The sequence below is a fragment of the Ovis canadensis genome, chromosome 22 (genome assembly GCF_042477335.2).
Source record: "Ovis canadensis isolate MfBH-ARS-UI-01 breed Bighorn chromosome 22, ARS-UI_OviCan_v2, whole genome shotgun sequence".
NCBI lineage: Eukaryota > Metazoa > Chordata > Mammalia > Artiodactyla > Bovidae > Ovis > Ovis canadensis.
In genome coordinates this window covers 59491617-59508064 of record NC_091266.1, presented here as the reverse complement: position 1 = coordinate 59508064, position 16448 = coordinate 59491617, and the positions used below count along the sequence as shown (strand labels likewise).

The 16448-nt window shown below is 59.4% G+C and overlaps 1 protein-coding gene across 4 annotated transcripts in view; it reads left to right on the top strand.

The window, feature by feature from the left end:
• The window catches only part of FAM53B (family with sequence similarity 53 member B), a 113831-nt gene that overhangs the window by 30895 nt on the left and 66488 nt on the right, over positions 1–16448 (top strand). For 2 of the 4 annotated variants that reach the window (XM_069566836.1, XM_069566837.1), the window contains exons 2-3: positions 3384–3636; positions 12387–12441. In XM_069566836.1, coding sequence (XP_069422937.1) covers positions 3559–3636; positions 12387–12441 — 133 coding nt within the window. In that variant the 5' untranslated portion in view covers positions 3384–3558. Of the gene's footprint in view, positions 1–3383; positions 3637–10872; positions 11414–12386; positions 12442–16448 lie in introns of those variants that run through there. The other 2 variants (XM_069566839.1, XM_069566840.1) reach the window with 2 other exon arrangements.

The window sequence follows — 16448 nt, the reverse complement described above, 5'->3', positions numbered from 1 at the left end:
TTCAACTGATCAACCCCACCAACTCCAGCTCCTTGGGGGCCCTCCCGTGGCTGCGAGATGGAGCCTGGCATCAGCGCCTTTGGTCTGGTGTGACTCTTGTCTTTCCAGACCCTTGTCCCGCTGCTGCCCTTCTCCACATACCCTGTGTGCCTGCCACCGGTGGGCTGACGGCCCCCGCCCCCACCACATGCAGGCCAGGCTGCCTGGCTTCGCTCATGCTTCCCTCTTCCCAGTTGCCTCCTCCCTTCCTCTTGAAGTCTTACCTATTTTCTTTGTGATCAAAAAGGTGTTAATATGCTTACAAGCACTGGATGAAATACACAAACCACGTGCGTGTGCGTGTGTAAGGCTGTACACTCAAAGTATGCCTTCTCCCACTCCAGGACCACGTGGTTGTGGGACCACCCCGTTCTCCTCCCCTTGCTGTTCTCATTTACAGTGAATCTTGGAGAGTGTGTCATGTCGGCACCACTAGAATCACCTCATTAAAACTGCGGTGCAGGTGACGGGGCGTTATTCATTTACACAGTGGCCCTGTGATTTCTCTTACCGGTTGCCTGCTGGTGGCCGTCTGGGTTGTCCCCACTCCCAGCCTCTTCCAGCAGTGCTGTGCGTCACTGGCCCCTGTGCAGAGGTGTCTGTTTAGGACTCAGCCCGGGTCCCCCGCTTCCTCCTGTCTGCCTCTGGTAGCTGTGGTGCCTGTGTTTCCAGCACTGTCTTTCCACAACTCCTGAGGACAGGGCTTGTGCAGGACCTCTCTCCTTCCAGTGCCTGCCGTGCTTACTGACTGCCCTGCTGCTGCTGCTAAGTCGCTTCAGTCGTGTCCAACTCTGTGCGACCCTGTAGATAGCAGCCCATCGGGCTCCCCGTCCCTGGGATTCTCCAGGCAAGAACACTGGAGTGGGTTGCCATTTCCTTCTCCAATGCATGAAAGTGAAAAGTGAAAGTGAAGTTGCTCAGTTGTGTCCGACTCTTAGCGACCCCATGGGCTTCAGCCCACCAGGCTCCTCCGTCCATGGGATTTTCCAGGCAAGGGTACTGGAGTGGGTTGCCATTGCCTTCTCCGACTAACTTCCCTAGTTTCCAGGAGTACATGGTCCTTAGTATTCACCGATCTTGCTGCCCCTGTGTGTTCCAGCCTTCTGTAGGGCTCTGCTGGGAGCAGAGACACGAGAGCCGAGACGCCTGCACCACCACCTCTGTCCGGCTTTGTGCTTGGTACACAGCGGCGGCATCAGATGGGGTAGCTTGTTTCCATGGTGATAAGACTTCCACAGCATCTTTCTTACTGTTTTCACCGCAGGGATCAACCATAATATAGCCAGTCCTCTCTAGATGGAACATTAGCTTTGAAAAGTTTTAGCTTTAAAATTCTGCCTTTTAAAATTTTTTTTGAGAGGACAGATGGTTTGGTGTCCATTGCTGAGAAAAGATCAGGACTCAGCCTCCGCCATGAAACTAGTGGCTGTGGCTACTGTTTAACGAGCAGTTCTTCAAACGAGCTAGGGCTTCTCACCGTGCAAACGGCTTGAATTTGTATTTTCTCATGATGCAGCCATCTTCTGAGGCAATCTGGTGGCAGTCTTCTATGGCAAGAGGAAATCAAGGCTCAGAAAGGAAGTAACTTGGCAAAGGGCACTCAGCACATTTCAAGAGGTGGGATTCTGGCTCAGGTGTGCTCGGCTCAGGACTTGAGCTTATAACCAGTGAACCCTCCTGCCTTGCTAGGAGGAAAGGCCTGGGGAGGGCGGGTCACCCTGGGCCTGGGGTGATGGTTGGCGGCCCCAGAGCTGAATTGATGTTGCACCCGGAGAGAAGTTGGCCGGAGAGAAGTTGGCCGCCATCAGGCCTGGTCTCCGACTCTGAGCTGCACAAAGGGTCCCTTTGAAGGGGGAGTCCAGGGCACCCCTCTGGGCGCTCTCCTGCACACATGCCCCGCCGCCCCTGCTCCCAAGCCAAGTGTCCTGGGGGCTGGCGGGCATTTCTGGCTCAGCTTCCTGGCCAGACTCGGACAAGTGATCTGAAATTCTTTGCTGGGCCAGATGATACCTGGTCAGAACGTGTGTCACTTCTAGATGGATGTGGCTTTGAAACAGGTCTCCCGGTGTGACTTGGGGACCCCGCCGGGCTTCCCTCCTGAACAGTCAACCCTTTGAAAATGTATTGATTTCCCTTCTCCCCTTCCCTGCTTTTGCACTTTGGATGAACCTTGTTTTCGAAGAACAGTAGAAGGTAATTTTCCCATGCTTGCCAGCTGGCCTGTAATTGAGCAATGTCAATAACACCCACTGTAAAGTCTAATCGAAGTAAACAGGAAAATATGATTTATGATCTGGACAGCAAGTAAATACCACGGTGCAATTAATTTTTACACAGAGCAGCAGATTCTAAAACATTTTCCTGCGCTGACCAGTTTGTTTTTAATTACAGATTAGAAGCTACTTTTTATGTATTTATTTTACGATTTTTATTTTTATTTTTTTTAACTTTTTGATGGTGATCTTCAGATTCCGTGGATCTCTGTGACTTTCTCTGAAGGTGTAACCTTCAGAGGGGTGGGATGGAGATAGGATCAGAGGGATTAATTTGCAAGGAGCGATTCTCCCAACGTGGGCTGCAGGCTGTACCTTTTGGGCGTTTGCTTGATGGGAGATGACATTGGGTTGGGGAGATACTCCGGGCTGTGTAGAATGATGATGAGAGAGGGTCCGGAACTGCTGGGAGCTCAGAGGTGTGTGTGCAGGCCTTCCCCCGCCCTCCACCCAGGGATGTGGTGTGTTTTGGCTCTTTCTGAGGAAGGAGACAGGTATGGAGGCGCCTCTGCTGCCCATGTGTTACTGTGGAAATGTGATGCTTCCAAGGACAGGAAGCAACACGTGCCCTCGTAGTTCTTCCAGTAGCTTCTGTCCAGACCTGGGTGGAAAACAGGAGTTACTGCTGGTTGCCCAAGGGCCAGTGGCATGGGCTTCAACTGTGGGCTGGGTGAGCGCCCGACATCAGCTGACCTCGGGCTGTCTGTAGGGTCAGGTCTGCCTAGGAGGTCACAGGGCTTGAGCACACTTTGGGGGTGCAGGCCTGTGACCAGCCAGACCCCGAGATCTGTCTTAAAAAGGTGCCACAGCTGAGCTGAGAGACGCTGCTTTGCCCACCAGGGTGTTGGCTTTAGGGACGCTCCAGGGCCGGCACGGGGACTCCTAGGAAGGCGATTCTGGCCTTCATGTCCCTCCACCCACCCCCACCCCCACCCCCAGAAAGCATCTCAGTTCAGTGGTGAGGCAGTCCCGTTCCCCAGCAGGGTCCCACCTGGAGGGGAGGGGCTGTGTTTCTCAGGCCCCCCGTCTTCCATGGTCCTGAGTCCCTCTGCCTTTGTTTTATCTTTTCAGAGAGCCGACCTCACTCCCCTGTTTCCTGGAGGAGCCCCACCCCAATGGGGAGCAGCCTCTCCTGACGTCATCGCCCGGGAGACGCCCCAGGAAGTCACCTCTGCCCCCCCGTCTGCCCACCTGAAGATGGCTCGTGCCCACCCTGGGCTGGTGCCCAGCGCCTGAGGCCCTTACCATGGTGATGATCCTGAGTCAAAGCCTCGACAAGCAGGGAGCCGACCCCGTGGCCTGCAGGACCTTCAACCCTGAGCCGGTAAGGACCTGGTAGCCTCGTTTGGAGGCCCGATGTCCTGGTGGGGCTATGGGCTGAACAGGCAGGCTTAGCAGACTGAGTCCAGAGGGCCCGCGAGCAGAGCTCTGGGAGATGTGGCTGCAGGGGTGGCGGGCTGTCACCCAGAGCCTGGCTTTGTAGCTGGCCCAGGTGGAGTCCTCTGGAGAGCGGTGAGGGGAGGCCACCCCCTCGACCCTCCTGGTGAATAGTACCAAGCTGCCGCCCCTGCCAGGCCAAGACCCACATCCCTCCTGGCCTCTACCCAGTAAGGTAGGTGGTTTCCAGAAGGTGGGGGGTGGCATCAAAGGGCGGTTGGAATAAGAGCTGCCATCTCAGAGATGTCAGGAGCGGGAGCCAGTGGAGAAGGAGGGTGTGGTTGGGGGCCCGGGTGGTGGGCCCGGGTGGTGGGCCCAGTGCTGGCGGCCCTGCACAAGGTTCTTCTCTGACCAAGAGGGCTGATGAGCTCGAGCAGAGAGGCAGGGAGCCCGGCCTTGTTAGACCAGGAATGGAACGGCCTCCTGGTCCTCCTTCCAGCCCTCCTTCCTCAGAAGCGGGTGGGCTGCCCCTTGCTGAGGAAGCACGAAGCAGTCCCACTTGGGCATGAACACTCTTGCAGTGGTGGGCTTTGCAGGTGGTCCGTCCCCAGGACTCTCTGCCGCTTCTGTGGACAGGGCTTGGGGGCACCCCTCCTGGCACCTTCATAGCCCCCTGTGAGACCCCATGTTAGCACCTCTCGTAGGCTTCCTCCCCTGATACCTCCCCAGCACCCACGCCGAGAGCGGGCAGGTGGGTCTCAGGTCCTTGCAGGAGCTTGTGAAAGTCACCAAGACCCGCGTCCACCCCGCAGGGCTTCACTGGGAACCGTGGGCCGGAGGAACTCCGCAGGATGAGCCGGTGTCTGTCCGTCACCCCTTCCTTTTCCAGTTTGCTTTGGATGTGTCTCTCCGTAGACTTGCTCCCATCATTCCTGCTGCTTCCCCTCTGGTCCCGCCTGCGTCCTCTCTTGCCCGGACTCTCATGGGAACTGGCCCCTGCTTCTGGCTCCTGCAGCCTCTTCCCCAGCAGCAGCAGCTGCAGGAGATGCAGGTCAGAGCGGTCCTCCTCTGCTCAGAGCCTTCCACCAGCTATCCCCAGCTCAGGCTGAGCAACACGCCAGACCCTCACTTGGATGGATGGGGGCTGGCGTACCCTGACCCCCGTGACCACTGGATGCTCTCCGCCACTTTCCCCCGCCTCAGTCTGCACACGCCTCGCTGGCCTACGTGCCTCGGGGCCCGTGCGCTTCCTCTGTGGCCTGGAACACCCACCGTGAGCAGGGTTCCCTCCCTTCTTCCCTCCTTTTCTTGGGCCACTACCCCGCTCCCTTCCCACACGCCCTCTGTCCCCTTTCCCTGGTCTTTTCCCTTCCCGGGCACCACCAGCCTTCCTCACGTTTTGATCTTGTTCCCTGAGTTGACTCCTGCCCCAGAATGTGAGCTTCGCCAGGCAGGGACTTTTGTCTCTTTGGCTTCTTGCTGACCACCCCAGTGCCTGACCCTGGGCACAGTCCGTGGTAGGTGCTCAGGGGACCTTGGCAGAGGAAGGGGACCTTGTTGAGTCCCTTCTCCGGTACTCAGCTTCCTCGCTCAGGGGGTGCAGGTATGAGTTGATTCGTTTTCTGCTCTGGGCACGTGTTTTCCTGGTGAAATGAAAGCACCTCATGTGGAGTAGCTCTGACCAAGATGAGACGGCTCTCAGGGTGCAGGCCTCCTCGAGGTCCCAGGGGACCCCCCATTCCCTCCTCCCTTCCCTCCCCACTCCCCCAGTCTGGTTCCAGCTGTGCTGTTGCTTCAGTCGCTGCTGAACTTGGTTCCATCTGGAGGTGGGCCGGCCTGGGCTTGGCCGTGGAGCTGGTTCCGGGGCCCATGGGCCTGTGGTCAGCTGGGCTGCTCTTCCAAGAGACAGGGCCCGAGCCCCCGCCAAGAAGGAGGGCGGCCTCCCAGCCCCAGCCGGGGAAGGAAAAAAAACTTCTCAGAAAAAGAAAAAGGAGCGACAAGCCAAGGGGAGCAAATGGCCACTGAAGGGGGCCCGGCAGTCGCTTTTGGAGAGGGGCCTCTCCTGTGTCAGCCTGTGGGCGCGTCATGGGCCTGGCCGGTTTCTGCCCTCATGGTGGGGTGGAGGCACAGTGAAGGCGAGGGAGCCAGGGCCTGCGGGGGGGTCTGCCAAGGTGCCCTGCCTCCACGTCCCCGACTAACAGGAAACGGGGCCCAGGGGCAGGAGGGCACAGACGAGCAGGACGCAGGCTTCAGGTGCAGGCCCCGCCCACCACCAAGGCCTTCACACCAACCCCGGCCTGTCTCCTGAGCTGCCACCGGCCTGGACTTCCTTGGGAAGAAGCACGGGCCATAAACAACCAAAGAAAGAACGCCCCCACCCCAGATAAGACCAGCCAAGTAATGACAGCCCCAGAACGTGAGATCAACTGATTAGAATCCGCTCTGCACAGCCAGCCAGGGTGAGAGGAAGATGGGGGGGTTTTAGCTTCAGCTGCTTAAACCGGTCGCATCATCTTTGGGTAAATACCATCAAGATAATGACAGGAAAGAGGGAAAAGCTGTCCTCTTTTGTTTTCTCATCAGACTAAGAAGATACCAGAAGTTGGGGTTTCAGATTTTAAAAAAAAAAGGAATGGTGAATCACCCCCAGGCAGCTTCAGAATTAGGGAAGCGAGAGGCCCTGCAGTGAGGTCAGAGCCTAAAAAAGCTGCAGGTGAACGTGCCCTGGGGGCTTGGAGATGGTGGGAGGGGAGAGACTTGGGCACCTCCCCCCCACCGTAGCCAGGCCCCGACCTGCTTGCTTAGAGGGTCCCCGACGCAGTTTCCTAGTTCTCCTTTTTCTATAAACTAAAACGCTGGTGACAACGTGACCGCCCTACTCCCCAGGGAGGTGAGAAGACAGCAAAGGGACTGAGAGCCCCGGTCTCGCCTACCCCCGCCCCTGGGGTGGGGGGCAGTGCAATGACTCGGTTCCCCTTTCCCCCACTCTGCCCGGTCGCCTTCCTTTCCCCCGTGAGTGGCCCTTCCTCTGAGTGTGCTAACATTAGCTGCTGCCGCTGGAAGGCCGCCCAGACATCTGACCTTGGGGCCAACGTTCCCTGAGCTCCTTCCCGCCCGCCCACGCTCCTGCCGAGGGCCCATGGTCCCTCCTCCCCAGGCAAGCCTCCCGGCCCCCCTCTCTGGAAGCTGGAGACCGGAGGGAGCTTGGGGTGCCCTGCTCCCTGGAGGATGGGGCTGGGGAGCAGTGGGGTTGGGGGTGGACAGAGGCCGGAGGCGGGGGCTCCAGGCCACCTCACTTTCCTCAGCCTGGAGGTATTTCCGGCCACAATAGATACTCGATGTTTTTGGAGCAGGTCCTTGCTTCCACGCTTGTCAGATGAGGACGCCGAGGGCCTTGCCCAGCAGGAGAGTTCAGGGGCCATGTCAGCTGCCCCAGGCACCCAGGCTCTTCCCCTGTCTTGCTCACCCGGAGTCAGCATCAGGCTCGACGGGGCCCCAGCCAGGATCCCAGGCTGGAATCCCAAAGTGCGCGGAGCCTGAGGCTGTCCCAGTCTGCACCCCCACCATCCTGGGCAGCAGAGACCACCCCCCACCCCCATGGCTGACCTGCAGCCTGGGAAGCCGGGGCTCCGCCCTGTGTCCATCAGCCTCCACCCCGGGGCGCCTCTGCCTTCTCAGCTTCTCTTCTTGGCCTGCCTCTGCCTCCCGCTTTCTGCCGCCCAGGGTTTCACCCTGTTCCCTTCCAGAGGCCGGAGCACTGCTCTTGTTAGCCCCCCAACGTGTGAGCGTGGGCCCATCTGCGTTGCTCCAAGGCGGCATCAGCAGAAGGAAGAGTGATGTCATTGCCCTGGTCTGCAGAAGGAAGCCACGAAGACGCGTGGTGATGCCCAGAGAGGAGCTCGGCCGTTTTCTGTCTGAGCTGGCTCCTCATTAAATGATGACCTGAATTGAGTCTTATTTAAGTCAGGGCTTCTCAGTCAGATAGACGGCCCCTGGAACCTCTGTTTGGTCTCCAACTTCTTTCTTTTCTATGGAAGATGTAATTCCAAGCCTTCTCTGCTGATGTAAGGAGTCTTCCAGACACCAGACTGTGCCCTGGTCAGGGCGGGGGTGCTCAGGAACAAAGGTTTTGGAGTAGCAGGAGCAGCCCCAGGAGCAGAGCTCATCGTCCTGGGGACACAGCAAGGGCCCCGGGCGCACACTCGTGTGTGAACCCCGAGTGTCTTGTGAAACCTCAGATGGTGAGAGCTTACCCCCCGCCCCACCCTGGGGGGCCATTCGGGCCTCACCACATCGTTGTCCACAGAGCAATGGGCTCATCAGCATTCGCACAGTGGGTGCAGAGGGCTTCGAGGGGTCGGGGAGGCTGGCTGCAGAACAGCACAAAGCAGTGGGGATAGGCCGGCCCTGGATAACCTGGAGTCCAGGGGGAGCCTCGGTGCTGGGCCCAGGGAGCGTGGCCAGCGGTCGGCGTATGCACGGGGCCCTGGGAAGCGGTGGGTTATGTGATGTCCTGGCCTGCCCACTGCCAGCCCAACCTTGTGGACGGGGTTCAGAAAGCGAGTTGGGGGCCCTGATCTTTCTTTCTTTCTTTCTTTCTTTACTCCAACAGGAGGCAGAAGCCCCAGGGGGAAGTAGTTAGCTCAGGACTTTCAGCCCTTTTCTGACCTTAAAGTTGCCAGCGTCCCGTCAGTCAACGTTTCTCTACTGCTACTTTGATGGGATTTGTCTCCATACAAAACCAGTTTGAAACGAGCATCACATGAGGATGAAGGAAAAGAAAGAGGGGAGAGCTGCATTTTTAGGTGGGACGGGAGGGCAGGGAAACGCCGTTGCCCTCTACATATTTTGGCCAGTTTCCTTGTATCTTTTTAGTGAAGCAGGTTTCACTGACAAAGTATGCTTCCTCGTGGTACTGGAAGCCTCTGCCCAAACACTGCTTTGAGAGGCTGCATGATATCCCTTCAAGTGGTCGAGCCTACTTCCCCCGTTATCCTTCTTGAAGACCCCCATGAGATTGGCCAGGGTTCCTCGGATGTAAGCAGCTGGGGCCACCTCCCGCTGATACAGCAGAAGAGAATCCACTGGCGCGATCGAGAGAGAAACAGGAGAACTGGTGACGAGTCCCCGGAAAGGGCAGGGACAGGCCCGCTGGGAGGATGGTGGAGGCGGGCAGGGGGCTCCCCACCAGGTGGACTGGCCCAGCACCCCTTCGGTCGGGGAGGGCGGGGGACAGAGCCCCGGAGCAGGCATGTCCGGTCAGCCAGGCCTGCCCTGTGCCGTGCAGGGGGCTGGGGTGGGGGTGGGGGTGACATCCCACCAGGACACTGCCCAGTGGGGAGGGGAGGAGTCCCAGTGCAAAATTGGGGTGCTGTCAGCAAAAGAAGGGCGCACGCCACCTGCCATGCCATTTCACACTCAGCGCTGTGGGGGTTGTGCCAGGATGGGACACGGAGCAGGTGTCCCTTGTCAGCTCTCCGTGCGTACGATGGCCAATCCCCCTCACCCAGGGCGCAGAGTCAGAGGCTGTGTGTGGGGGGGTTGTCCCCGACTTTATCTAGCTGATGCTGTCCCCCTCCCCTGCTGAGTTGTGACTTGGCAGGAGGCCAGTGATTTGGGAGGGCAGCGGGTTGCATCCAGGGAGAGTCTGTTTCCATCGGCCCTGCGTTTGCCAGGCACGTGGTAGCAAGGGCAGGCTCGGGCTGACGGCCGGCTGCAGTGGCGGTGTGGCAGAGAAGCTCCGGGGAGCCCGCTGCAGGGTGGGGATGCTGTGGACCGGACCACGGCCTCAGGGAGGCTCAATCTCAGGGGCGAGTGGAGTGTGAGCCCAGAAACAAAGCAAACTGGTGCGCACGGGGTGGCGGAGGGGCAGCTTTTAGCAAGGTCCCGTGGAGAAGAGCGCGGGTGGGCAGGGCGCGTTTCAGCCAGGGAAGGCCGCCAGGGAGGCCACGTGACAGGAACCAGCCGCAGAGCCAAAGGCCCGGGCTGCAGCGAGCCGGACCATCCCCGAGCAGCGTGAGTGAGGCCGGGGTGGACGCGGGCTTGGCTCATGGGTGCCCGGTGGGCAGCAGGGAGCGGGGCACAGCCAGGTTTTATCCAGGTTGTTGTGAGCAGGGCGGCCACGGGGGCTGGGCCCCCTGGTTCTGCGTGGAGGACGGATGGTGCAGGATGAGCCCAGGACCAGGTCAGGGGCTCACCTGGTCCCTTGGTGGACGATGGTGGAGCTCGAGCCGGGCGGCATGGGGAGCCAGAAGCGGTCGTATCACTAGTGCGTGCCCCCCTAGCCTGGCAAGCAGGTCCTCGCTGGGTGAGTGAATGAATGACTGAATGAATGAATTTCGAGGGCCAGGGGCACCCTGCGTGCTAACCCAGTGGCTCCTCTCTGCGGGCCCAGACCCCAGCCTCTCTGGTGCCCACTCGTGGGCCACGTTCCCGGGGGAGGGGAGCCAGGTGCCCCACTTCCTGAAACACGCCTGCTGAGCGAGAGGTCGGTCGGTGGGCAGCCCACCCATGACGGTCCGCGGGCAGCACACCCCTGACTGTCTGTGGGCAGTGTGCCTCCCTCTGCATCCGTAAACCTGGGCCCCTGGTGGCCCCTGCGTGTGCCAGGGTGGTGACACGCGGCTCCCGCCTCTTTGTGCCCTCCAGCTCTCCCTGGCCTGCCCTGCTTCGGGTTTCTGTGGGCCTCCAGCCTGCGCTAGGGCCCTCATCCCTGCCCTTCATGGGGATAACGCTGAGGTGGGGTGGGGCTGTGGTTTCCAGTGGGTGTTGGCTCTGTGATATAAAGGCTCCTGCAGCATCGGGGGCCATCCCCCTCAGCTGGCCAGGCCTGTGGCCTCGGCCAGGCCAGCTTCTCTCTCCCCTGAACCTTCCCTGGGCGCAGGGCCTGTCTGGCTTCCACAAGCCGCGCTGCCCGGAGTCAGGGCTCTGAATGTCGGTCACACCTGCTTTCCACGCAGTGACTCTGGGGTGAGCTGGGCGGGAGGCAGAGGCAGCCCATCTTTAACTTTTTCCAGGTATTTCCCCAGAGGGCTGTCGATTGGGTGGACCCTGGGAGGGATACCTATCCTGAAACCTAAGGATTGTCTTCAATCCAAGGTGGGAGACTGGAGGAGGACAGCCCAGCCTCCCTTTGCACCCCCCACCCCATAAGTTCCTTCAGGACCATCTCTGTTTCCCACAGGAAGCCCGCCCTGACCTTCAGCTCCCAGCGCCCATGGCCTGGCCCAGCTGCCTCCAGTCCTGCTCTCTGTCTGGACTGGTTGTGTGACCTCTAGAAAAACGTGAGCTTCTTTGGGGCCGAGGCCGCGTCCTTCACCTCTGTGTTCCGGGCTGGTCAGGACAGACCCTTGATAACCTGATCAGCGAACGCATTGCTGACCAAGGGCAAAGGTCCCCAGCTCGGGCAAGCTGAGGACAGGGGTGGGGAGCCCCTGCCAGATGCCAGCTCCCCTCTTATCTGGGGGGGCCAGGTGTTTCTCGGCAGCCACACCCTCCCTCCCCATCCAGGCTTGAAAAGAGCCAGGGCCTGCGTCCCCCCCACCCCCGCTCCCCGCTCCTGGGACCAACAGCCAGGCACGCGTCCCTGTCACTTGGGGCTCCACTCAGAAGTGAGAGCCCCTTGTGACCGCTGACCCCTCCAGAGCTGAGAGCTGCTTTCACCGTCGTGCGCTCCACCCCAGCACAAGCCTGCACGTGACTCGTCGCTGGTACATGTTTGCTGAGTGAGTGGATGAGTGAGTGAGTGAAGGAAGGGATGAGAGAGGCCCTTCTTCCTGGGGCCCCGACAGGCATGGACGGTCTCCTCCTCATTGGAGGTCAGACCGGCCTCTTGACCTGGGTCTCAGCTAGCGCACGAAGCCCTGGAACGTTCCAGGCTCAGGTTACTGCGGCGCCGCGAGTGAGTGCCTGGGTGTGGGGTTATTCTGGGGCCCCCCACCCTGGCCTTTCACCCCGTGACCACAGTGAGGCGAGGTGTGGGGTGAGAGGGCAGAGGTGCAGTGTTTACAGGGGACAGGGAAACCCCTGTAGAAATGTGGCACCGGGGAGTTCAGAGGCCGTCGCCGTGTGTTGAGACCAGACGCAACCCGAGTTTCTGTTTCAGTTCTCGAGGGTGTCTCGACGGGCGGCGGGGGGGCGGGGCCCTCCTGGCTGCGAAACAGCTTCTGAGCCAGGGCCACCCTCTCGAGCTTCTTCACAGAGACGGGGAGCTGCTCTCCTTGCGTCCAGGAGGGAGGCCTGGCAGGTGGCAGGTGGGCCTCTGCCCTTTGCTGGAGGCTCGTCCTGTCCCCTAGGGACAGGAAGCGGTCGCCTGCCCTACTCCCCGCCCCGAGCTGCGGGGAGGCTGCTCTCCAGCCCCTCCCGCACCCTGACTCTGCATCACTCACGTGGACGAGTCCCCTAGTGTCAGGAGTCACGGGGCTCCCTTGTGTGTTTTTAAAGCCCGTTAACTTGATGGACTCCATAGCTCACCCGAGGCTCCGGACAAGAGCCCAGACCTAATTATGGGCAGATGTCTCTTTTAGTACTTTTTTTTTTTTCCCCCTCCTTTCCCTGATCTGACATTTCCCACCCCACCCCCGCCCCACGCCACCCCCCCTCCTTTAATTGTGACTTTAGCAAGGGAATCAGTGCAGGGTCATGTGCAGACGTGCTTCTTATGACTTGAAGAGTGATAGCTTTTCTGGTTGTTTGCAGCACACGCCAAAGAAGATGAGTCAAGGACCGACACTTTTCTCTTGTGGAATCATGGGTGAGTAACCAGGTGGCTGCGAACAGTCCTCCTCGAGCGCCTTCCCCCAGGGCCCGAGTCCTCCAGGGGGAGACGCTAGAAGCTCTTTCTGGACGCAGGCACAAGGAGCGGCCTTGGGGACTCTCTTCTGTGTTGTTGGAACTGTCTCGGTCTCAGTGGTGCTGGAGCAGGGCAGGGGCTATGGGGGCTGAGTGAGGGGCTGGGCGCTGGTGCGTGGTTTACAGACGTTATTTCCAGCAGTGGAACTGCGAGTTTGTGTCTGATCATTAAAGTGATCACGTTCATTTCTTTCTTTCTTTTTTTTTTAATTCAGAAAAATGCACCATTAGTGTAAAGTACAAAATAACAGTCTCACACAGCCCCAGCACCCAGCTATAACTACTGTTAATACTTTGGTGTAACTTCTGTCCTTTGCAGTTTTTACATAGCCAAGTCCATGATGAATGTATGATTATTCAAAATTATTTATCAAAACTTGTTTTTGCTTTTTTTTCTGCATACTAATAGTGACCCATCATTTCCCTGCAGCATGAAAACTGCCCATCCCATGCGTTAGAATGAGTCTATAGTATTGTCTTTTAAGGAGGTAGCTCGTTTCTCGGTTGTTGGGTAGGACTGTTCTGTTGATGGTGACTCAGTGTCTGAATCTCGCTCTGCCTTTCGGATTATTCCTTCAGGTGGTTCCCAGGAGTGGAGTAGAAAGGCCAGGGGGGCAGGCACATTTTCATTTTTAAGGCTCTTGCTTTGTGTTTCTGATATGCTTTCCAGAAAGGTTGCCCTGGTGCCCTGTTCCCACGCAAGCGTTAATTACCGTTTTCCATGAGGGGGCCGAAAGGATGACTGTATTGACTGTGTTGATCCCTCTCTGCTCCCGGTGATCGGGCTGCTTCTCCTTGCGCCCTCTCCCCTGGACTCCTGCCCGCTTCCGGGACGTGGCTCCTGATGAGTTTCTATAAGCCGGGCTTCCGTGGCGGGTCCCCTCTTTGGGGTTTCAGGTTTGCCTCCCCAGGACTGCGTTCCGTGTCCGTGGCCTTTTGTCTTGGCCCTTTTCCCTCAGGCACAGCGTTTTCTTCTGCAGGCTCAGTCCCCATAGGTGGGAGGTGGAGGTGGTCCTGGGGGGCCCTCATCACGTGTCGCAGTGAGCGTGGTGCCGTGCCGGGCACCTGAAGTGCAGGGCCCCTCTGGACTCCACAGCTGCTCTAGGTGCCAGGCAGGGGCGCTCCGCTCACTTCTGGGGTGGCACTCCAAGGCCCCTCAGTGGGCAGAGCTGGACCCCGGGGCGGGGGAATGACTGTTTGCTTCTCACTCTCAAGCCACAGCTGTGTGGTAGAGCCCTGGGCCGCCTCCTTGGTGCTTGCCCCCTGGGGAAATGGAACCAGGGAGCTCACCTGGCCTTGGTTTACCCGTGTGACACACTTCTGAGGCCTGTCCCCACCGGAGGCTTGGCTGCATACCTTGGTTGCGGTTAACGGCTCTCAGCAAACCCTCCGCACCCCATCCACGTGGCCCAGAAGCCCGCCTCCTCACCCTCTTCCTGGGCCAGACCGACAGTCGGGCTGCAGCTGGGCTGTCTTCCTCTGTCGTGTCTGGGAAGGGGAGTGAGCGGGGCTCCTGGGCATACCCACCCCTCTGCTGCCCCGCCTCAGGTAGCTCAGAATTGGGCTGGACTGGTGACCCAGATGGTGGAACCCTTGGTCTTTATTTCAAGACCTTAACTGTCAGGCTTCCTCGGCCTTTGCTGTAAGTGCATTGCAATAAGGTAGAGCTCTCGAGGGTTCATGATGGTGGTGCTGGCCCTCACACAATCACTGTGAACTGTTTACCTTTTCCAAGCCTCAGTTTCCTCATCTGTGAAATGGGTGTTGGGACAACACCTGCCTTGCTATGAGGTCTCCGAGACTCTCGGAAGGAGCTTGGCGCAGCGTGAGCGCCGTACTTGACAGGTGGAGAAGGCTGAGCTTAGGTTGAGAATCCTGCTCCTGTGAGAGGCCTCCACACCCCCAGGGACTACCTTGGTTACCTTGGTGGGCGTTGGGTGGGGGGTGGTGCAGGTGCGAGTCACCCTTGTGGGGAAGGTGCTCAGGCCCAGGGAGCAAGGCAGAGGCAAGCAGGGGAGGTCTCTTCCTAGAGTTCCAGCAGAGTCCGTCTGAGCCTGCCGAACCCAGCAGTCTGCCTTCTGCCCGGGGGCCCCGAGGCTACAGGACGACTGGGCTGCTGCCCCTCGAGGCTCTGGTGCGCAGGGCAGCCCCTCAGGAAGGGCTCCCTGGTCCGTGGGCTCTTCACCTCCACAAGGTCTGTGCCCTCCTGCTCTGCCGGCTGGCGCCAGGGCCCTTCCAGGCAGTGAAGGACCATGGGGTCCATGCAGTCACCCCCCCCCACTTCCGTGACTTCTCTCTCTCCCATCTCTTCATCTTTCTGTTGTCCTAAGCCCTTCCTTGATTCGGGAGATCCTGACCCACCTGACAGCACGTGCTACCAGAGCTTTTAGAAAAGTCGGCCCCAGTTCGGTTCAGGGTGCCTTGTTCCGGTCGGTATTTATTGAGTCCCTGCTCCGTGCCAGCGAGTCAGCCCCTGCCCTCGAGGGGGCTTCTGTCTAGTGGAGGAGCAAGGCCAGGGAGCGTGGATTTCCCCTGGATCCGTGTGAAGGGGCCCCTCGGCGTTGTCCTCCTGGGCCTCCCTCTGCAGCCTGCACCTTGTGGGGTCTGTGGGATTTAAGGAGGCGCCAGCTAGCACCCCACCTCCGTCCCTTCCCTGCACTTGCTGCCGTGGGTGTCAGGGGTCCGAGGCCCTCCCGAGGCTGTGTGCTTGTGGAGGCTTCGGCCCGGGACTCACTGTGCGGCCGCGCGCTGTGACACGCACGAGCAGCAGCCGCAAGACTTTATCTCTCCGTATCTGGTTTTCATAGCAAAGAAGACCGCCGGGGGCGGTGGGTTGGGGGAGCGGCCCTCAGTAAAGATGAAGCCTCACAGCGTTATAATCACCAAACCCCCTGCCTGTCTCTCGAGACAGAGGACTCTGGTTCTGGCCCTGATTAGTGGAATTCTCCCATGAGAGCTGGGGACAGCGTGGACCTGGGACTCAGGGCATTTCCCTCTCAAGCCCCCATGCAGGGTTCCTCGCTGGACACGAGGGTGAGCTGGAGGGTTTCGCGAGTGTTCATAAGAAAACCCAGGCAAGTGTGTTTGGTGGGAAGGGCCCGTTGGCTTCCTCTGGAGAAGCTGCCCTTGCCGGGAGCTCAGCCTCCCCTGCACCCACGGAGATAAAATGTGTTACTAATATCAGCGCTCACAACCGTGTTTTGGCTTTTAAATACTTCAGGCTTAGTTATCCTGAACTGGATTGCAGGGCCCTCCCCGCGGGTCTTGTCCCCTCCCTCAAGTTTGGGAGCTTGATACAAAGAAGTAGTTTTGTCCTTTTCCAGCGTGGGGGTGGGGAGACAAAGGCAGCGTGACTGTGGACGGGAGAAGCAGGGTGGAGGGGAGCCAGGCCACGGCTGGCCTGCCCTGCCAGGGCTGAGTGCCTGGCTAGCCTGGGCACCATAGGGCTCCTTCTATAGCAGAGGCGATGGCGTGCCTCTGGGTTTCTCTCCTCACCTCCCAGACCATCCTCAGCATGCCTCCTGGGCTGAACCAGAACTGCTTCTGCAAACAGCTTCTCTGGGGAGAGCCGTGTCTGCCTGGGGAATTGTGTTCCTGACACAGGAAACCTTGGTCAGGTGGCAGCTTCAGGGATGTGGTCCGCCTACCAGTCAGCTGGCCCGACAGGTGAGCCAGCCCCATTCGTGGCTGTGATTGCTCGTGGGTGCACACGGGGGCCTGGCTGCGCCCAAGAGGACCTCCCCGAGCCAGGCTGGGGTGGGACAGTCGCCAGGGAATCCTCGGCCCGTGGCTCCCTCCCCGTGGCTCCTCCACGGTTGGGCCTGGGAGGTGCTTCATCACGCTGACCCAGGGTCATGTGTGGATGGGTCAGATCTCTTTTGGTGAAACAGGGCAAGCAGGTGAGAGGGG